Source organism: Takifugu flavidus, chromosome 5, assembly GCF_003711565.1.
Source record: "Takifugu flavidus isolate HTHZ2018 chromosome 5, ASM371156v2, whole genome shotgun sequence".
In the NCBI taxonomy this organism is placed as follows: domain Eukaryota; kingdom Metazoa; phylum Chordata; class Actinopteri; order Tetraodontiformes; family Tetraodontidae; genus Takifugu; species Takifugu flavidus.
The window spans coordinates 11,306,882-11,327,635 of NC_079524.1; the positions used below are offsets into that span (position 1 = coordinate 11,306,882).

At 48.0% G+C, this 20,754-nt stretch overlaps 3 protein-coding genes and 1 long non-coding RNA gene across 6 annotated transcripts in view; 2 read left to right on the forward strand and 2 right to left on the reverse strand.

Moving 5' to 3' along the window:
• Positions 1-9,816, reverse strand: part of zdhhc8b (zinc finger DHHC-type palmitoyltransferase 8b) — a 31,380-nt gene extending 21,564 nt beyond the window's left edge. Inside the window, exon 1 of the mRNA XM_057033684.1 lies at positions 9,381-9,816. Coding sequence (XP_056889664.1) covers positions 9,381-9,484 — 104 coding nt within the window. The 5' untranslated portion in view covers positions 9,485-9,816. The remainder of the gene's footprint in view (positions 1-9,380) is intronic.
• Positions 7,104-8,277, forward strand: LOC130526221 (uncharacterized). Its single transcript, XR_008950684.1, has 2 exons — positions 7,104-7,694; positions 7,889-8,277. It is a non-coding gene; the product is annotated as an uncharacterized LOC130526221 (long non-coding RNA).
• A 513-nt stretch (positions 9,817-10,329) lies between the features above and the next one.
• Positions 10,330-12,677, forward strand: pgam5 (PGAM family member 5, serine/threonine protein phosphatase, mitochondrial). 2 transcript variants are annotated; one of them, XM_057033687.1, is made up of 6 exons: positions 10,330-10,813; positions 11,030-11,202; positions 11,312-11,437; positions 11,560-11,648; positions 11,928-12,061; positions 12,201-12,677. In XM_057033687.1, exons 1-6 carry the CDS (start codon positions 10,599-10,601, stop codon positions 12,349-12,351), a joined length of 888 nt encoding a protein of 295 aa, XP_056889667.1. In that variant the 5' UTR covers positions 10,330-10,598; the 3' UTR covers positions 12,352-12,677. The 2 variants fall into 2 exon arrangements, with proteins under 2 accessions (XP_056889667.1, XP_056889668.1); XM_057033688.1 differs by having other exon boundaries at positions 11,931-12,061.
• ankle2 (ankyrin repeat and LEM domain containing 2) lies at positions 12,668-20,712 on the reverse strand. Of its 2 annotated transcripts, none has more exons than XM_057033682.1 (13): positions 20,637-20,712; positions 18,597-19,091; positions 18,055-18,249; positions 17,764-17,945; positions 17,461-17,649; positions 17,244-17,366; positions 16,618-16,681; positions 16,339-16,514; positions 16,153-16,259; positions 15,815-16,005; positions 14,901-15,735; positions 14,536-14,667; positions 12,668-14,286 (listed from the first exon to the last, which is right to left on the reverse strand). In XM_057033682.1, the coding sequence occupies exons 2-13, from the start codon at positions 19,078-19,080 to the stop codon at positions 14,082-14,084; spliced, it is 2,883 nt and encodes a 960-aa protein (XP_056889662.1). In that variant the 5' UTR covers positions 19,081-19,091; positions 20,637-20,712; the 3' UTR covers positions 12,668-14,081. The 2 variants fall into 2 exon arrangements, with proteins under 2 accessions (XP_056889662.1, XP_056889660.1); XM_057033680.1 differs by lacking the exon at positions 20,637-20,712 and adding an exon at positions 19,760-19,918.
• Positions 20,713-20,754: the final 42 nt, after the last annotated feature.

Consider the following 20,754-nt stretch of genomic DNA (forward strand, 5'->3'; position numbering starts at 1 on the left):
AGAGTCTGGGGCCCTTCCTGAGCCAGGAACCGGTGCTGGACGCAGGCCTCTGCCAGCTGTGGCATAATGCGGGCTTCATTAAACCCTGGCAGCGACCGGGCCCCCGGCATCCAGGAGCTCCTGGTTTCCTCTGAAACACAGCCGAGCCCAGCAAAAGACAGAGGACTGAGTTCTGTCTCAGGCTCATGGAGACATCAGCATTAATCAGGTGGATTACTTCAGCATCCAGAACCTCCTGGGAGTCCGACAGGACTCAGCACAGTTGAAGCCAGAGCTGAGATTAAATAGATTTTAAGAAGCCACCAGTATACTAAAACTATGTCGGTGCAGCTAAAATCTAAAAATATATTTATGCCAATATTCTCAATATTCAATATCATTCAGCAGAGGAGCATGAGGAGCACAAGGAGCACCAGGAGCACAGGTGGGATCAGCAGACTCACTTCCCCCCTTAAATCCCAACTCCATCTGTTCCATTCATTCCATTTAGAGACAGAACATTAAACCATCTGAGGATCAGCCGGTGCACGGACTCATGCACAGACTCATGCACAGACCCGTGCACGTCGCTGCATCTGAAGTGTTCCGGAGGTGTCGGACTTGGCTGATTAAAGCCCTTCCTGGTCGTGTCGGGCACTTGTGTTTGTACACGTGGAGAGGTGATAAAATTGGACACCATGTAAAGATAAGTGCTGGGTGATCCCTCGACGCCACTGCAGAACCCTCCCTGTAGCAACAGTTGCTATGAAGCCCACATCACAGAACTGCCAGGCTGTAATTTCAAAAATTAAAAAAACAAGTTATCCGTGCTGGGAAAAGGGGGGGAGGGGAGAAACAGCTAATCACTATGACCTGCAGCGGCTGACTGAAAACTGCCTTTTAACCCTGTTGTCCATGTCAATGAGAGCCCTGTGGTCCAAATTCGGAGGGGGTGGGGGTGGGATAAATATAGGCCTCGCTAAGTCACCACTTAGCCCGGCAACGTGGAGAGCAGATCCTAAATGAGCCCAGTGAAGTGCCTGAATGGCAGTCCTTGTCGCTGGCCGCCTGTGCTCCGACACGCACGCTGAATGTAAAGCAGCAACGCACACCGCTAACGACTGAGCGGCACTTATCATGCACAGAAAGTTTCCAGGCGGTGCAGATAAGGACAACTGCACCGCTCCTGCTTTTTAAAGAGGAGCCGAGAGAATATACTCGGAGAGAGACTCGTGCTTCGGAGGCAAAGCAGCTGGGAACGCATCGCCCTCTTCGGCGGCGTGTGACAGATGATGAGCACCCAAACACGAGTGGAAAGTTCAGCTCAGTGACGAGGCTGCGGCAGGAGCCTCATTGGTGCCCGTCACACATGGGTGAAGCGCTTCCTCCGGGTCTCAGGAACATTTCAGGAATCTGCACTGTCTGCTAAGTGACTCAGCTATTTAGTGCTAGCACATTAGCTGAACATTAGTTCCAGGACTCTCATTATTTCTTTTTGGTGTGTTGAACTGTGCACAGCTCTGAAATCATGGCATCGCATGTCTGTCACAGTCAGAATGCTCATCTGCAGGAGAAGTCACACTGGAGATTGATACCGTGAGGCAGGAAGAAGCAATTACGCGACTAAAACACACACAAGTTTGTAATGGCTGACAATATACAAACTATACCAGGCTAATTATGGCCATCAGCACTTGCTCGTAATCATCTTTTTTTAAAACTGTTATATATCACATAACTTCACACTTGACATGACATAATATCTGGTTTAAAAAACTGATAGCTCTCTTCGTGCTACTGGTGTACTGTTTATCTGAGCTTAGATTAGCTTTTTAATGCTACGCTAACAGTGTCTGGGAGGTCGTCCAGCTGAATTTGCTCCAATGGAGAGGTTTTGCCAAGGACTGGTGCAAATATGAGTAGATGATGCTATTTCTGTCCTCAAACGCAGCGTCACACATATGTTTCAGGAGCTTTTCCAGCCTGCCAAGGAGCTAATTGTGTGAGCAAGCTGAATGCTTGAAATTTCCTGGCAAGAGACATTGTCACGGTTAAGCTAAATCCAAATTACTACCATAATATCACACATCGCAATAAAGGAGTTTGTTTAAGTTGGACAGATTTATAAAAGGACATTAGTTTTAAAAAAAAAAACAATTTTCCATCTTGCAAAAAAGGCTCCTTCTGCTTGGTACCGTGACAATTGAGGCGTTACTGAGATCTCACAGAGCGGAGACACCCGTGTCAGACGCATTAGCACAGCAACGGGCTTCTGAACGTGCATTAGCAATGGTCTAAAAATACTAGTTTGTGGGAATGTCCAGTTGCAGCAGGACACTGGTGCAGGGAGGCATGTTTTCCTTAGGTTCCTTTTTTTTGCTCGCCCTCCCGTTCCAGCTGCCACCAGCAATTCCCCGCGACATAAAAGCAGGCCCTTCGGGCAGCTGTTGTCACCTTCGCCCCTCGCCCGCCTCCCCGGGACGGAGACCCTGTTGTCGTCCGCTCCAGACACAACACCGCCATCTCCTCCGAGCTGAGCCGACAACTTTCCCAGGTTCGGGCCCAAACCTGACATTTGAGCTGCGCCGCCTGCAGACTCCCCAGTCTTTACTTAGCTCAGAGGTTGTGACAGCTGTACCGTTACTACAATCGCACTCCACCCGCCCATTGTTTACACTGCCTGCGGTTTCAGAACCAGGTGGAGTTTATGACGGCTCAGCAGTTTCCCCCAGAACCCCTGTTCCACCTCCACTATCTTTCTGGAGATTATCCAGTGAGGGAATTTCGATGAGAAGAGTCATGGATCCTGGGCAGCTCATCTGTCCAGTTTCTGGACTCATTCCTAAACTAACAGTGCAAACATCACGGACTGGTTCGGGCCTCCACCATTACTGATGCAATCCCGTTTATTACTCAGGATTAAAGAGGGGGGGAAAAACAGTGAATTTTAGTTTAAAATGTGTAGAAATGGAACTTTGTGACGATCAATTGTGTCTAGAACTGTATCTTCTGTTCAGAAGAGTGTGTCCAGGTGCAGAAGTGGACGCAGATGACCTCTGATTTCATCAGCATACGCTAAAGGTCTATTTGGCCAGACCCACCCAGGTGCACGCCAACGGAGCCGAACCGCCCTCGCTGACGTCAGAGTGGATCTGCAGGCGTCTGCAGTCCTCATTCTGCCCAATCAGAACAGAAGCGAGGACAGCGGGGAGTCCCCAGGTCTGGTCCCGTCTGATCAATCACCAGAACAAGCCCATTGATATTCAGAGCCTGGTGCTCGGGGCCGCTGCGTGGAGGAGGACGATGCAAAGAGGAGAGCGGCGATCCGATCGTGCGTCCGCGTGTGACAGAAACGGCCTGAAACTGATGTCCACAGGCAACAACATTTCAAACAATTTGAGGAATCAGCTGGATTCAGGCGGCTGGCTATCGACCCCTCTCTACTTTACACAAGACGTTAGCAATTATTCACACTGCTGCCAACGCCGGGGGGGGGCAGACTGGTACTGGTGGGGTGCTGAGCACTGGACAGGAACTGTGCAGTTCACATTGGATCCGATCAAAAGACTTTAGGCCTCTAAGCTAAATGAGCGTAGCCAAGCCGCTGGCTTACAATGCAGCCACGTGCCAGGTGGATTAAGACTCCTAATTTGGTGCGGAGCGGCACCGTGGAGCGGCGGCACCGCCGCGGTACATTTAAGGAGGTCTTGGCTCATCTCTCATCCTGCACTTGTGTTCTCAGAGGCCCTGCGTCATGTCCGACGCCGCATTAATCTTTGTTTTCACCCAACGGTCAACCTCTAAGTTCCAGTCAGCCTCCAATAAATTCCCCCCAGACAAGGAACGAAACAAACAGAAAACATCCTCACGCTGGCAGAGATAAGGCAGGATGGCGCCAGAGAGGAGAGCTGCTCAATTCCACTGCACACGGCAAATAACATCACTGAATTAAGGTCCCTGAATGACCCAGGTCACCTTAAATGTTGGAAATGTAGGCGTTAACACCATTTCTATGTGAATTCTGTGGAAAACTCTCCTCTGACTGAGCAAAGCCAAACTTCCTGTCCTTGTTTTTCCAGAGATAAAGACACCAGAACGCGTCTTCATCAGTTTTACATTGATAAAATTCAAACATTCCACATTTGTCTGCACCACCAGCCCAGATCTGCCTCCCAAGTGACCATTTCCACTCAGAAAAATATCCAGGAGTTTATTCTTTCTTCCACAATAATGTCGTTTTCAACAGGCAGTGGTGAATCTTTGTACGTGCGGAACAAGAAATTGGTGTGTTTTCATAGGCGAGCCGTTCGACAATGTGAAAGCTCGAAAAAAGCCGGGACCTGATGGGCAAAACTCAGAACCAGTCACAGTTTAAGAGGTTTAGGAACAAACTAGGCCACGAGGCAGGTCAGGTTCCAATAACTAATAATACCAATGTGGCGTCTATTCATAAATGTTCCTGAGAGGTGTGAAATAATAGCCTGTGACAGACGTGTCAGCAGAAGGTCGGGGGCTTCCAGCTGGGCCCCCCGGATTCATGGCTGCAGAGACGAGAATCTGTATTTTTAGACGTCCTGATTTGTAGCATTTTACTCTGACTGGACCTGGACCGGTTCTTTCTCTTCTGAAACCTCTAAGTACCGAATCAAAAGTGGAAAACATGCAGAAGACCCCTCTAATTGCACCACCTATCTGTCCATCTTCCTCTGGGTCCCAGAGAGGGACGCCGCCATGCTCCTGTAAACACTGCCGTCCTCAGCTACACGCAGACAGACAGAACGCCCAGAAATCCGCCCCGGCCGAGGGCGCAAAGACCCGGAGCTGCTTATTACCAGTCACGTCTTCTCTCTGGCAAAGCAACATAAGAGGAAACTGGGTGGAGGCGCCCTTGGAGGGAGAGACTGGAGCTCTAAATTAGTCCCACATGTTCCCCAAAATGGAGGCTCTCCAGGCTGGAGCACCTCGCGCCGCTCTCCACCACTCCTCGCCCACACACGGCTGTGCACCGTCCACACGGTTCCATTTAGCTCCACCATGGCGTCACGAGGCCCAGTTTACTTTTGCGGCTGAGCGTGAGAGCGCCGTGGACTCGCACAAAACAAAATGACTTAAAATAGACACAAAAGGAGCAGAATTGTGAGCAGCAGCTGGAGACTAAATTAACTCCATCAGAGTTGGAGAAAAAAAAGAATAATCACAGCTTTTTCCTCGCACGCACAAAGTCAAAGCACCGATAAGCTCTACCTGAGTAAATACCAGCATGGAAGAGTTTAATCTGTGGAGTAAATATCAGCCTAACTGAATTATTTGTATTTATCAAAGCTTGACAGTGAGCGGACGCATCCACTGCCACCAGGGTGATGGAGCATGTGGGGCATAACGTGGAAAAAGGTTCTTTCTCAGTTAGCAGTTGGTCTGAAATGAGAGCCAGGGAAGAGGATCTGTCCGCATTATCTGAACCTCCTGGTGAAGCAGGGGGAACGACAGCTGTGGGTGGAATGGGATTAGAAGACCTGATCTTTTCCTTCTCTGGTCCTCTCCCGTTATCCAGAGTAGACCGTAGAGTCTTTCAGGAGATCTTTGCTCAGGATGAGTCTGGACAGACTGGATCCAAGCTGGAGACAACCAGCTTGTGTTTGGCAACTGGTTCGGTACAAGCAAAAAAGGAGGGTCTGACACAGATTCCTAAAGACCAACATGCTGTTGGATGTTTATTTAGATCAACCACGACCCGGTTAACCTCATGGCGCTGCGGAACTTCGCGTGGAGTCGCCACAGGCTGATTTTCCAAACCCTCATTCATCTGCATTTGACGCCAATCTCAACACCTTTCATGCTGAAGGTGCCTTTACTGCTGCATTAGCATAAAAAAACTAATGTTCTTCTAGAGAATCACGACTCTGATGGGTATAAATAGAAAGTACCTCTGCTGGCATCAGACGAGCAGCACGTCAAACAGACTTTTGTGTTGATTTCATCAGGAAGTGAGACGGGACACAACAGAGGTGCTATTTGGGACTAAATACACGCTGCATCAATCAGTCCGGCTTAGCTGCGATGTCCTAGAAAAATGGAACCTGGATCTTTTTTTAATTGCTCCCCTCGCAGTTGGCTAATGGTGGCTGCGAGCGGCTCGTCTATGTTTAGCAAATCACATTGCAGTTTAACTTCTAGGCTGACAGGGAAAACAGGGAAATCTATCTGTAAGACCCACAAGGACACACGGCAGGTGGACACACCTGGATTCATCCGCGAACGCCATGAAGCTGTGGAAACGGCGGATTGGACGGAAAATACAATCATTTCGCTCATTACTCCCTCTCATCTTCCACCACAGCAGCGCCGCAGTCGTCAATCAGCAGGTCCTCCATCTGCTAAAGGACAAGGACCCACAGAGGAAATGACATGGTTCTCTAACCCGACAGATCGCTCACGGCCGACGGTTGAAACAAAAGGAAAGAGCAGCGCGTTTTTCTGGGTTTGCCGCCATTCTGGTGATGTGTTCGTTTCTCTGCTGCTCAGTTCAGCAACGGCGAGAACATGTGCACCAGGACTTAAGAGCTTAACTTTATCAGGCAATATTTTGATGAAGTGCGTGAGGATATTAGGAGGTTAGGGTGGAAAAGTTGGCTGCTGAAGCAAATGAAATGCTTTTCTCTGGAGAAATTAGCTGACCTTGCAACATCTCTCCCCAGAATCATCAGTCACACATTTCCATAAACAAACTAAAAGCAAATCTTCAGGTCACAGGAGCCATATTTAAAACAGGCTGCCAAGATGAGCCGACTAAAACCAACAACTCATTTAACTACAGGCAAATGCGGGGCACCACAAAGCCACCGATGCCACTCCGGAGGAGGAAGGTGCACCGGCACTAATGGATGCTAATGCCAAGCGGCGAAGCATTAATGGCTCCGAGCTTATTTACCAAACCCCTTGACAAAAAGACAACCGCGGATCAGCATCAATAATCACAGCAGACACAGATTAGAGTCCATCAGCAAACATTCAATCATAAATAGCCGAGCAAACAGACCCAGTTCTGGTTCCCTCAGAACTTCTATGAACTCATATTTCTGTTCGGGATCAGAAGCAACATTTACTTTTGCTTTGGTTCAGGAGCAGAAGTCTGAATGGAGAAATGCTGCGAATGATGCGACACATCTGGAGGGTCGGCGAAAGATGCCGGGACAAGTTTGGCTTAAATCCAAATGTACTTGTCAGCAGCCAATATAAGTGTTAGCAAGATTTAGCTTTTTCAGAGGGTGTTGGGCAGGCTTAGTGTTAGTGTTGGTCCCCGATGCACCGTGACCCGCTGCCAGTCCAAACTCACTCTGTATTTTCACTGTTCGGGAATCTCAGCCACCGTCGGAAACACCATTAAAAGCATTTGGACAACACCCTCCAAGCATAGAACCAAAAGCAAAACAAATCTATATGCTAAGGTGTGAATGAAGCGCGAGTCAATGGATGCACGCCGAAAGGGAGGAAACAGATGTGGGAGCTGAAGATTAGATTCCCGTCACACTCGTTCTCCTCTGCAGCAGCGATATTCCAGTTTCCAAACCACCTCCCTGCTAATTCACCTCTCTGAAAACTGGTTCTGTCCAAAACATCTATGAAGGCCTTTGTGCGCGCACCAATGAGGGCTGGTTCCTACACAAGCTCCTCACCCAGTTGGCGGTTTTTGCTCAGCGGAGCCACGCAGGACCGGGGTGAGAAAATCTTAGCGTAAACTGAGACGAATGTAGCCGCCGCGGCTGATGCGCGTGGGTTTTTTTGCAGTTGCTGGTGTTGAGATATAAATAATGATCTGCTAATGTGCTCTAATTCAATCTTTGTGGGAATCGCAAAGTGTCGGGCATCAGTAAAGCTCCTGCATGTGTGTGTGTGTGTGTGTGTGAGGAAGATACTGGCTTCATCCTCAAACACCAGTGGGCCAACGGTCCGTGCTGGAGCAGATCTGCATGCCTGGATTGCCTGAGGCCATCGCACCTTCAACAGCAGCGTAGAAGTTTAGTGCGGCCTCGTGTCAATCCGTGCCGCTCCGCACCAGACGAGGGCTCGGCGGCGTTCAGCATAGCGGAGCACGTGATTTGCTCAAAAAGGAGAAGAATGACCTAGATCGGCGCTCCTCCCGGAGGGGTTCCATTATGCCCGACGCAATCCTCAGGACCTTTTACTGGGAAGAGGAAGAAGCAACGGAGTGAAGTCTTAATCCCTCACCCAGGAACCATCTCCGAAGGGCAGGAACCCGATGAAGTGAAATGCTATCTAAATAAAATAAAATAAAATACATGGAGGAGAGTGCTTGGTGCTGATTATGACCCCTTTTAATCAGAAGGATCTTGTGTTTTTTAGGAGTAAATAATGATCCCCGTGTGCTGACATTAGTCATGGAGTCTCACAAGGTTCTATGCTCGGACCCCTGCTTTGAACACACAACAAAACCAAAATTCCTGGAATAGAAACTGGATTTTTCTTTCTATTGTGAAATCAAACCTGGAAGCTTCTTCACCCCTGTTGTAATTTGTCTGATTAATCACTGACACTCCTGCGCTGTTTCTGCTTAGAATTCAGGCATTGACTTCAAATCTTGACTTTTGTTTTTGAAGCGGCGGCAGGCAAATGGGGGGGTTTCACACACTGCAACTCAGAGACACAACAAACAAACAAGCAGCATATGTTTCCGCCATTTATCCGCCACACAAGGGCAAACCAACACATGCTGAAGCATCACGGATCCTTCTGGGTTTGCGTGGGATACCGAGCCTCCAAACAAGCAAACTATAGCAGGAAAAAGCAGCTAATTGATGTCTGCGATACCTCATGATCCACAACCATCAACCCCTCTGATGAAGCCATCTGGGACCTAAACTGCTCCTCCGTGATGATGCTGCCTGACAGCATGTTTCATCCTCCACCACTTCAGCTAAATTCTAATCTCAGCTTCCCAGTGTGGCGACCTGTTGTCCAGTTTGGCCCCAGTGGAAGAACCTGGATCGTCTTTGATGGAACCCGGATGGCTGCAGGACGTGTTGCCTGGAGTGTTTGCAGAGGCAACGCAACCATTTTAACTGGAACCACCAGAGCCTGCGGCATTTCTTTTCAATGAAAAGTGAGTATCTGCGGCCTGAGATGCGGTCTCCCGCAGAATGATCGCCTCTCTGAACTCTCGCGTGTCACCGTGGAAGTTTTCTCTCTGTTCACCTACTATCCGAGCAGCAGGATTTCTGGCTAAATTCCCCTTCGAAGCTAATTCCTTCCCGCAGCACCAATCACACCTCAGTGGCTGAATCCACCGGCTCAAAGTTGCTCCTGCCGGTGCAGCCTGTGTGATCCACAGAGGCGAAGACGTGCAGAGAATCGGAGAGGGGGTGAAAGAAAAAACGCACACTTACGTGAAAACGAAAAATAAAGTGGTCGATCCCACCAGGAGTGTGGCTGCAGTGGACACCGGGATGTATTTGGTGGGTTTAAATCTCTTTCCAGCGCTGTTGGGCATTCTGTAATTTCCACATTCCTCAATTATTTATTCCGATTGGAGTCGCGCGTAAAAATGGACATCCAGCGTGCGCCCTTCTGTCGGCAACCAAAAGGTGCAACCGGTCCGCCTTCGGCTGTCGATTGAGGCGCATAGGTCCACGGGTAGAAGCAGCAGGAATACGCGGAGAGAGCCTGGAAATCCCACCCTTCCAATCCAGCCCACTGTGAGGTCACTGAACCGCTTGAAAAGGTGGAGCTTCGGAACAAACCGCGCAAGTGTGTTCGCCAGAAAAGCTGCTCTGGTTCTCCCGTAAACCTGTTAGTCACGCTGCGCAAACGTATTGGAAGAAGAATCTCGCAAATCTCCGCCCAACATCGCCAAATGCATCTATAAAACACTGACATAAAAGCCTCTCTGACGTTTAAACGCACAAATAGTCGTTATTGGGAGCTACTGCAGCACCAAAAACTTCCTTTAAAATAGTATATGTGGCTTTGATCAGGCAACAAATAGCTTTTTTTCCAGTTAGTTAGAATTTTGGCATTGTGGTTCAGTTATACTGTTTTCCCACCGACACGAACGTGTTAATATAGTATACAATCATTATTGTCGCCCTCACACACAGAAAGGGGAAACTAGAGACCATGGGAAGGCATTATTAAACTAAATAAACTGAAATAATAAGCGGAATTAACTGTTTATTCCTTCAGCGTGGTCGACGAGTATAAATGTCTGCGCTGAACTGATGATTGGAGACATTTTCATCCGCTGGAGTTCTGCAGATTCGTTTGTGTCGAGCGCCCCCCAGCGGTCTCTTTTGGAACGTGCGTGAATTATTTTTATGGCCAACCTTTTCGTCCCCCACGGGCCACCGTAATTGTCATACTGGATTAGCCACACTAGGCTCTATATTTAGTGTCCTGCAAAGACGCACATCATTGCCCGGTAGATATTTATCTCATTTCAAAGGTTACGTGTTGAATGTGGTGAAGTTGGAATCAACAGACCAACGGTGTTTGGCATAATCAAACACCGCTGTGGCCACAGAAAACGGTGCGCAATCGATCGAGTGAAGCTCGGCTAATTAGCTAGCGGGACCGCTCGCTTCCTCCCTTGGCGGCCGCACAGGAAAATGTCCTACAGGAAATCTTTTAAACTTATTTGCGGGGTCGCCGGGGGGTCCGTCGCCCTTGTGTTAGCAGCTACCGCCGCCGACTCCCGGGGTTACTTCGGCGAGCAGCGCGGGTTGGCGGCCTGTCGGCGGTCGAGATTCACCGTCCAGGCTGCCCAGCCGGCTCACCACACACCAGCGCCTTCAGGACACTCCTGGGACTTCAACTGGGACAAGTGCGTCTTTTATTTTTACACGACGGGATCAGTGTTGTATTCGCTTCCTTGTAATGCAACCAATGAATCAATTAAAAGTACTGTTTTAGGGGAGGTTGTCTGACTATCCGGTATAACTGTACTGATTCTAAGGACGTTTATTTAAACCCCCGCCCTCCACTTAACAGTAGAGACAGACCTCACCTCATCCTTGACATCACCTGTAATTGTGTCCAGGAGAGACCCGTCAGCACTGATCAATGGAAAGAAGAAGGACTCCGTGACTGAAGACCCGAGCTCCGAGCAGGACGGCTGCAAACCCAAAGCTACACGCAACATTCTCCTCATCAGGCACTCCCAGTACAACCTGAGCGGGAACAACGATAAGGAGCGCATCCTCACTCCATTAGGTTCCTTCTCCCTCTCTATCAGTCTGCAGAACACTGATCCAGTGTGCCCCACTGGGATCTGAGTGCGCCGTTCCCGCCGGGTTAGGATGACCTCTGTCTCCACTTTCAGGTCGTGAGCAGGCCGAGTTGACGGGTCACCGGCTGGCATCGCTGGGACTGAAGTATGATGTTCTGATCCACTCCAGCATGACCAGGGCTACAGAGACGGCGCAGATCATCAGCAAATACCTTCCAGGTGATGGATCCTAATTACGCCATGACAACAGCATGCCACACACAATGTTGGATACACACTTCAAACTAGTCAATCCAACAGTGGAGGGGAAAATAATCCCTTTTTTTGTCTGGTGTGAACAGGAGTGGAGCTTTCGAGTTGCGATCTACTGAGAGAAGGTGCGCCCATTGAGCCGGTTCCAGCTGTCACTCACTGGAAGCCCGACGCTGTGGTGAGAGAAACCTCTGCTGTCACATGTCGCTGTCCGCCGCTCGCGTCCAGATGTTCCGAGTGCATGTCGATGCTTCTAGCAGCTATGACGAGCCAATGCATCATTGCGCTGCCACAGGGATGACTTGGGAAGCATTTCCAAAGTGAGCCCAACTCGGTGGGAACTCATTTGGGAAGGAAAACCCCTCCCTCGTCCCTCGTTCCTCGCACCACGCGTTTGCTCTGTATTGACCCGATCACACGGGTCAGGGCGGGTTTCAACCTCTGTGCCGTACTCCAGCAGTATCACGAGGACGGGGCTCGCATTGAGGCTGCCTTCCGCCACTACATCCACCGGGCCGACCCCAAGCAGAAGGAGGACAGCTACGAGATCATCGTGTGTCATGCCAATGTCATCCGCTATTTTGTCTGCAGGTTTGTGTTGCGGGGGGGGGCTCGAGTCCACGGCTTCTCGCTTGGCTCATCACAATGTTACCGCCACAATCCGCGTTTCATTTGGGCCACTTTGACCTGAACGGAATCCGTGTAAAGACGCTGTTTGATCTTCTGGCAGGGCTCTGCAGTTTCCTCCTGAGGGATGGCTGCGTATGGGCCTGAACAACGGCAGCATCACGTGGCTCACCATCCGGCCCAGCGGCAGGGTGGCCCTCAGGGCCCTGGGAGACGCAGGATTTATGCCCCCGGAAAAGCTGACGCGGACCTGACGGCCCAGCGCAGACGGTCACAGGCTGACACTCTGGTTTTTTCTCCTCAAGTGTCTTTAAATTTGTTATTTCATCAGTGAAGCGCTGCCATTTAACAACGGTCTGGTTTTTATTACTTTTGTGCCATCAGGATTTCAGAAATGCACACGGACCCCTGAATGTAACACGATTTTTTACACAAATTACTTTGTAAAAAAAAGAAAAAAGATTTTTTTGTTTTCTTTAAGCTTTACATTTGATCACTCTTGTGAGAAATACTGGCTTGGACGTTACTGTCGTAGTTTGTTGCATTTTCTTCAAATAAATGTCAAAGCACTGGCAGTACAGTGGGTGTCACGTCTTATTTATTAGTTGAAATCAGGTCTCAACGTACAGAAAGAGAATCCACTGTAAAAGTTGGGTTTTTTCCTTAATAAAGCACAGAATGCTGAAAGCACAAGAAGCATTTTTGCAAAGTTCCACATTCATAAACATTCAGAATCAGATCTGTTGTCACCTGAGAGCACCGGGGTGACGTGTACAATCGTCTCTGAAGCAGATTGTGCTCTCGGATAAAGGTTTCGCTAAAAACAAATACATTCGTAAACTAAGTGGTAAGTGGAAAATAACTGAGGTTTGCTGCCAAGATGAACCTAAAGTTGTGGTTTTTGGAAAAGTGCAAGAACCTGTGAGATTTCTGGAAGGCAATCTGAATCAGCTAACTGCTAAATTTAACACTGAATCAGAAGAAAAACTGGTGCTGAGCACAGCCTCGGCACATAAACAGGCTTTAGTTAAAGGAGACAATTTAGGTGGTTAATTTTAGTTAGTTATCGAGCTTTTTCTGCCTCTAGTGGTGAACTTGTTTAGTGCAGCTGTTTAAACAGTGGTCAGAGTGGGGAAATTCTGAAATAACTCTTAAAACTGGTGTTCTTCCTCATTTATGGTACATGTGAAGTCACTGCTGGGGGGGGGGGGTGCTTTCGTGGGCTAAGGCCGCCAGTACTGGCAGGAAGGAATAGCGTGAAGATGTCCAGGAACCACTGAGAGAAGACGAGAAATGCATTTATTGAACAAAAACAAGGACGACCCCAGTCTCATCAGTTTTTTCCACGTTTGCCGTAATGATCCGTGACCGACGCGGCCTGTGAGGGCGCCGTTTGCGGACAGCGTGATGTCGTGAGCTAGAGAAAAGAACTGGACTGTCACTTCAGAAAATTAAGGCAATTCCTGAACTGAGGAAAACAGGAAAATGGCAGTCGAGTCTTAACACCATTAATAAAAACATTGAAATCTTGTGCTACTGACCAACATACAAAAAAATAACTTTTAAAATATCCATATTTGAATTTTTTGTTTTTCCTTTTTTTATACAAGAACGTCTTGAGTGACAGAATCCAGCCGAGGATTTCGTTCCACACTTACCGATGGGTTAACTTTGGGGATCCACAATATTAAAAAAAGATGAGCAGGTGCTTCACACTTGTTATAAATAACACAACATGATCCACACCCGTACACTACACACGATACCACAGTTTCTTCTTGTTTTTTGTTTTTTTTTAATTCCTCGCGTGGACTTCACAAACCAACATAATGGGAGTCAAGAGAAGTACCTTACATAATTAATACAAATCTTCCAGATGGTTGTGCATATTTCTGGTAGGTGTGTGGTTTCTGAGTTTGTAGTGGGAAGGGTGGGATCAGGTCATGGCCGTACGTGGGGGCGGGGAGGGGGGGGGGGGTGCCACTCAGATGAGTGGATCATTCAAGTGCTTGAGGCGGATGCGCTGAATGTAGCTAGCACTGGCAGGGCTGTAGCGGCTGGGGCTGAAGTCTGGCGAGGGAGCCTGCCGGGCGGGACTGAAGCGACTGGTGGGGGACATCAGGCTGCTGGCAGGGGAGCCAGGCGCCTGCATCCTGAGTCGGGTTTTTACCACCGCGGGGCTCGGCCAGCTGGGGAACGCACATGGACAAGAGTGATTATGTCTGGAATAAAACTGCCATTCTGCTGAAATTGTTGTCATATTTGGGTACCTTAGTGTCTAATTAGAGTCCTAAATCATCATTTCTCTCTCAAATAGCATCATTAGTCAACCAGCAAACAGGTATGTGCATATCTAGCATCTAAGCATGAGACAAAGCAGCAGTTTCAGGAAGAAGCAGAGAGCTAACAATGTTTGGATGAAGCAAGAGCCGACTCACCTCTGCATGTCCGATGAAGAGTAAGTCTTCATTGTGCTCTTCCACTTCTCAATGCTGGGATACATCTGGGGGTCAACGTCCGAAGCCTCAATGGCCAACAAGACCTCCCTGTCCAGCTTGGTTGGTGAATTCCTGCAGTTAAAGACGTTTCATTTATGCTTTCATTTGGAATCGCTGAACTATTTTACTGCTCGAGGAGGTGCAGTATTAGCCTGTAATCCAGTTAGTCTGCGATTACCTCTCTTTAATGCAAATGATTACACAAACATTTAGGTTTCAGTGATGTTCATATCCTCCAGAATCCAACTTATAGTTGTGCGTCGTGTGAAACGTCGCGGATATTAATGAAAATCAATGCGACTTACCCCAGAATGAAGAGTCCTCTTCTATTTTGTGGCGGTGTCCTGGAAAATAACTCATTAGAATGATCTAAAGATTTATAGGAGCTCCCTGATGACCCTGAGCTGCTAAGGTCTCTTCCCCCGTGGTCCCATGACTTTGACCTCGCACAGACGCTGCGCACGGTTGACACCGCCCCCCTAGTCCTGCCCAGCCCCTCTAGGTTCTCCTCTGCTTCTTGGTACTCCGAGCTGTCGCTGCTGCTCCGCTCCTTCATCCCATCTGCTGCTCTGCCCTCTGGAGGACTTTGGCCCAGAGACAAGCGTTTGAGCCCAGGACTGAGATCTGTGGCCGAGGGGGGGGGGCTGTAGGAGTCCCAGGATTCCCTGTGTCGGCTCCCACTGCTGCTCCTTCTTTCCCCGCAGCTGTTGGGGCTGTCCAGACTCTCTTCCAGTGACATGCGTTCAAATTTCACCAAGAGGTTGGAGACTGGCGACAGCATAGTGGAGGAGGCGGGGCTGCGAGGCCCCATCTTCTCTCCATTATGAGTCCTGTCTCTGGGGGAGGTGCAGATTTTGCAGGCCATGCCCGGTGACAAGTGGCTGTTGCTGCAGCAGCACAAGAGGTCCCGCTCGGCGGCCGTCTCGATCAGGTCGGCCCCCCGGTGGTGCAGTTCGATGGGCAGGATGTGGAACTCACGGCCCCCCACGGCACCCTTCAGACTGTCCTTGCACGCCGGAGAAGAAGTGATGCTGGTGAGCGCCGCATTCTGACGGTTCTTCATCTCCTCGAGGCTGATGTCGTCCCCCTCGTCCAGGAAGGCCCCCACGGAAATGGAGTTGCAGAACTTTTTATGCTTCCCTGCAACCCAGAAGGATCATCAACGCAACAGGACACGATGATATTATATTGACGACAATAAGGATTTAAGTGAGGGTACCTGGAGACGGGGTCCTGAACCTGTTGCTGGTCTCATTCTCCCCAGTCTCCTCATGAGACTGGGGGCTGAAATCCCTCTTGCTGAGGTACTCCTCCAACTTGCGTAGGCCCTCGGTAGAGGACAAATCCACAAAACATTCCAGAAAGTCCCAGTACTCCGCCCACGGCGCGCCCATCCCACGAGCCAGGTCTCTGCGGACATCGTTTACATCACATGTTGTGTATTTTCAAATATTGAGGTTTGAATTCTGGCGTTCCTTCATCATACAGACAAGATCTAAGAGAGCCAGCAGAGAGATATGCAGCCGTCCCATATGAACCAGGATATTTTGGGTGTACCTGCCCACTCTTTCTGCCCCACGGTCCGGATCTGACTTGAGGATGTTGTGAAAATGCTGTGCCTGTTCTCTCGGCGGCGTTTTCCAGGAACGCCGAAAATCCTCCGCCTGAGATGAAGAGGGTTGTTTTTCCAGTGAAACGTGGTGATTAACATCAAAGAGGGAGGTGATCGTGAACAGAACCTACTTTTGAGGGGCTCAGCGGGCCGGCAAACGCCGAGATGGCCATGACCGGATCGATGGGGCTCCTACCGTGCCGGTGGATCATCGAAAGACTTTCCAACGACTCAGGTGACCACAGAGCACCGATGACAGGCTGGGAGGAGTTATCAGTCGCTCGCAGCAAAGGGATGTAGCAGCGGTCTGAAAGATCATTTTTCAAGATGGTTTGACGACCGCCTTGGTCAAATTAACGCCAAAGAGGAAGAAAAAGGAGCAGAAACCGCAACAAAATGCAAATGCTTACCTTCCAAATAATCAATTATCTTCTGCTTCACTTCTTCCGTTTTATTTCTTCTGTTACAAATAACCTGCAAATAGGAAACGCACAAAATAAACACCTGACATGACAGAGTAAAGGCACAGCTGACAGCATACATCTGTTACAGGACTAAGAGGGGGAAGAATCTGCTCCAGTCTATGTTTAGACCTTTATTTGCAATGCCTGAATGCTGGCAAATTATTGAGTCATAAACTAGGCCAAAGGTCACAGACTCACAACCTGAGCAGGCCTGGCTGTAACTCCCTGCAACAACCCTTCCTACATACATGCACGCGTATGTTCATCCCTACTTCCTGTCTAAGTCGTGTCTGTTTAGATTAATATTAGAGACCAGTTCTTTCAAATGTGGGAAAATTTTGGAGCAGTCAGGCAAATCTTAGTCCACAAATCAAGTTCTGTACATGAGAAATATGCTAATACCCCCTCCGTTTTGAATACTGAATATCGGTCGGAGACAAATTGTCCTTTTAGTCCATGTCATGTTTTAGGTGTCCAGAGATGGACAGATGAGAGGACATCTGACCATAAGCAGCACAAACGCAACAAGGACAAAGGACAAACAAAATGAAGGCTAAAGTACGCATCCTTACATCACAAGGTCTCTGGCCCTCCTTGTTCTTACGATTCTTGTCAATATCGGGATGTGAGCACAGGACGTTGACAACCTCGGGGCATCCAAACTTACAGGCAAAGTGAAGCGGTGTTTCAAATCCCTGAAAACACAAACAGCTCATCAACTCGCGTTAAAAGTGATCACATGGAATCTGTATTGGCTGTTAAAGAAGGAAGAAAAAGAAGAACATTTACAGCCTTATCTGGGGTGTTGAGGTAAAGATCTACAATGTAGCGAATACGTTTCTGCAGCATGTCTTCCTGGTCATCCGGGTACATGAGGTGCATAAAATCGGGGTTTTCCAAAGTGTCCAGCAGCAGCTGGGCGATGCCTGCCTGGTTCTCTTTGGCCGCCACGTGCATAACATTATACCGACATCCCTCCTTAATAGACGTAAACAATACTGATCAGGAGACAATCTAAAGGGTGGATTTATTTTGTTAAATAATCATGCAAGCTAAGCTAACACAGTCCGATTCATCTTAAATTGTTTTTACCTGCACTATAGTGGGATTATCGCCTGAGCCAATGAGATAACGTGGATTGATCCAGACCAGCTCGCTGAAGGCCTCCTTGTCACCCTTCTCCACAGCCTTCCGCAGTTTAGCAGTCAGGTCCTGGGTGCGAGGGCTCTTGAAACAGTTTGCCCGCTCCTGGTTGGTATCAACCTCCATGTTCTCTGTTGAGGAGAGCAGAGTAAAAGACTGAAGCGTTACTCAAAGAAACACTGACCATTTGGGATTAAAGGAAAACAAAACTACGAAGGCTCAGACGGGATATGTGCGCACCTTTGCTGACAAGTGGGCCTGCTCTGGCTGGAGAGGTGCAGGGTATAGTTTTGCTCGGAGATGGAAAATAGTCACAAATCCCCTTGGCAAACTTTTCAGCATCCTCACGATTGGGGAAAGCTTTGAAGCGGGCTCCCTTCATCGTCTTCACAGCCTGGAGGGCATCTTTCCTATCTGTGAATACATGCGCTCGCTCTACAGGCAAAACACAACATTGTTCTGTAAGTCAACTTTACAGTGACAACAAACTCCACTGTAGCGACACAGCTGTAAACAGTAGTTTGCTACTCAACAATGAAAATTTCTGCCTCAAACTGCGATAAAAGTCCTTTGATTGGGGAAGGTATTTATTTAGAGTATTTATGTTGCAACATTACGGGTAGGTCACATTTTCTAAAGAGGGTTTCACTGCTTTGTTTCCACCCCCTCTAGCATTTGGTGCACTGGACCATAACTTACAGAAATTCTGGTTGTACCGTAAAAAATAAATTTACCGAATATCAACTTTCGGAACTGAGAAACAATTAACATATGAAACGTACCAGATCTTGCCAAAACATCGTCCCATGGTGGACACACACCAAAAAAGGTTGGAGATACTTGTGTCTGCTTTGAAGGGGTTTCTGTTCTGTTCTGAGAGTTATTGACTTCGGCAGAGCTCTTGGAACTCTTTGCCAAAACCTCTTCTTCATCTGGAGGGTTGAGACCAACACCGTAGCCAAAGTCCAACTCTTCACAACTGCTCTCTGTCAATTTTCTGCTTGCCGCTGCTAAAGTGGGAGCGACAGCAGCCACGGATGCAGCGTGATCAGCGGTAGAGTTTTCACTGTCTGAGATGCCCACAGAAGCACTGCTGTCAGGTTCAGCAGAAGTGTTCGCTGTCCCCGCCAAAGCTCGTGCCAACTTCCTCTCAAAGGTAGCTCGGGTGGTAGGTGTGATCGGGCCACACTTGACATCTGCTCGGGCAAATTCCTCCCGCAGTTCATCATCAGTCAAGCTTCTCAGCCTGGTAAGAACCGCCTCCATGCTTCAGCTCCCTATGATATACACAAGTCAGACATGCAGGGAAGCATCAGACCATACAGAAAAGTCATTGAACCGGCACTCAAAACTGTCTTAATGAGGCATATAATATTATATCTCTTCTTCATGCACACAATAATAGATAACACAACTATAGTATTATCTAGGGTGCAGTTAGGTTAGAGATCAAACACTATCTAGCTGCTTTCGTTGCAAATAGGGTACATGATCAAAAGGCCCTTTATTAGTATGATTTTATTTACTTTCATGTACATTGTACACATTCCTTACGTGCAGTAGCTGCAGCGTGGGTGATGTACGAGTGCAAAACGTGCCCGATGCAAGTATGCTTATTTGGGACTAGCATTTGCTAGCTAGCTAACTAACGAAGTCAGCAGTATGACAAAGCTAGCGTGACGGGAAATCGTTTTAAAAGGGGAAATATAAGTCATGGACCAAGGCACGCAATCTACGCTATAATGTTAGCAACTACAAATGGATGAAAACCTGGATAAATTATGGCCACACTCGTCGATTCATTGACATGTTGTCACGCCCAAGTATGTCATTCGTGGTTGTTTTTCGAGCTACAACAAATGTGATACGCGTTCGTGATGTTGATGCCGATAAAAACCAAAGTGTACGTGATGACATCTACGAATTAACGTGTACCTATACTTACCTAAGGACATTTTTACGTAACATACGCAGACCTATGTGAAATCGTAGGTAGTTTTGAACAGATAAAGTGTTAAAAAAAGACAAAGCTGGACACGGTCTGGAAGGGTCTCATTGTTTACAACCCGTTTTGCGCATGCTCGGTTTAATGGGAGGGTGCAAGCTGCATTCACGAGAGTGGGAAAACTTAAATTCAAACCACTTGAAGGTGTCAACCGGCTGAGTTCAAAGGAATGGTAAAAAAAAAAACCCGCAGTAAATGACAAATAAAACTAGAGATTTTACACATTTTAAACAATGTTTATTATTTACAGAAACGCGGCTCATCGTTTGTCATCATGACTCTTGAAAAAATTACACACAGAATTAGCAAACAAGACCAGTCTAATAGGACGACAGCCTGAGACATCTTAGTCAGTTTTACCCACTTAACAACACACTACCATACTTTTAAAAACGGTGAATTGTAAACGCTGGTTCAAACAACCTTTTTCATTCTCAAATCCATGTATATTGTGTGCAGGCCAAATTGAGTTAGGCCATATACTTCATGCATTAATACTGACAAAAACAAAGATTCGCATGACAATAAAGATAACAGTTAACTTACAGACACAAACAACTATTTGTTTAAGGTGTAGAACTAGAATTTCAGTCCGCTGCAAGTGACAACACCTCTTGGAATCTATCTTTAACAAACATGCTAATCCTTAGCATGGGGGAAAGCTAACCACTCATGCCACTGGTCAGTATAGTAGCTTCCGTTATATATGTAAAGCGATTGGCTGTTTTCATCCATTAGGGACGCGTAACAAAAACAATTATGTAAGCCGAAACTCGCAATGTAAGACAAGTTGGAATTTTAATAAATCCTTGCCCACCTCCTCCTCCGTCCCGGTTGTTGCTAGTTGTCTTCCCACCGCGATGGTTTTAAAACGTAGAGAGCAAGGACCCGATTTCGTCCGACAGAGTGCCTGAACAAAAATGATTTGAATTGGC

Excerpts from the sequence above, each read along its gene's own strand:
- pgam5 (XM_057033687.1), top strand. The coding sequence starts at position 10,599 with ATGTCCTACAGGAAATCTTTTAAACTTATTTGCGGGGTCGCCGGGGGG. Across the intron at positions 11,203-11,311 it reads GCGCATCCTCACTCCATTAG|GTCGTGAGCAGGCCGAGTTG; the intron begins GTTCCTTCTCCC and ends CTCCACTTTCAG. Across the intron at positions 11,438-11,559 it reads CATCAGCAAATACCTTCCAG|GAGTGGAGCTTTCGAGTTGC; the intron begins GTGATGGATCCT and ends TGGTGTGAACAG.
- ankle2 (XM_057033682.1), bottom strand. The coding sequence starts at position 19,080 with ATGGAGGCGGTTCTTACCAGGCTGAGAAGCTTGACTGATGATGAACTG. Across the intron at positions 17,946-18,054 it reads AGGCCCACTTGTCAGCAAAG|AGAACATGGAGGTTGATACC; the intron begins GTGCGCACATAT and ends TCTCCTCAACAG. Across the intron at positions 16,515-16,617 it reads GATAATTGATTATTTGGAAG|ACCGCTGCTACATCCCTTTG; the intron begins GTAAGCATTTGC and ends ATGATCTTTCAG.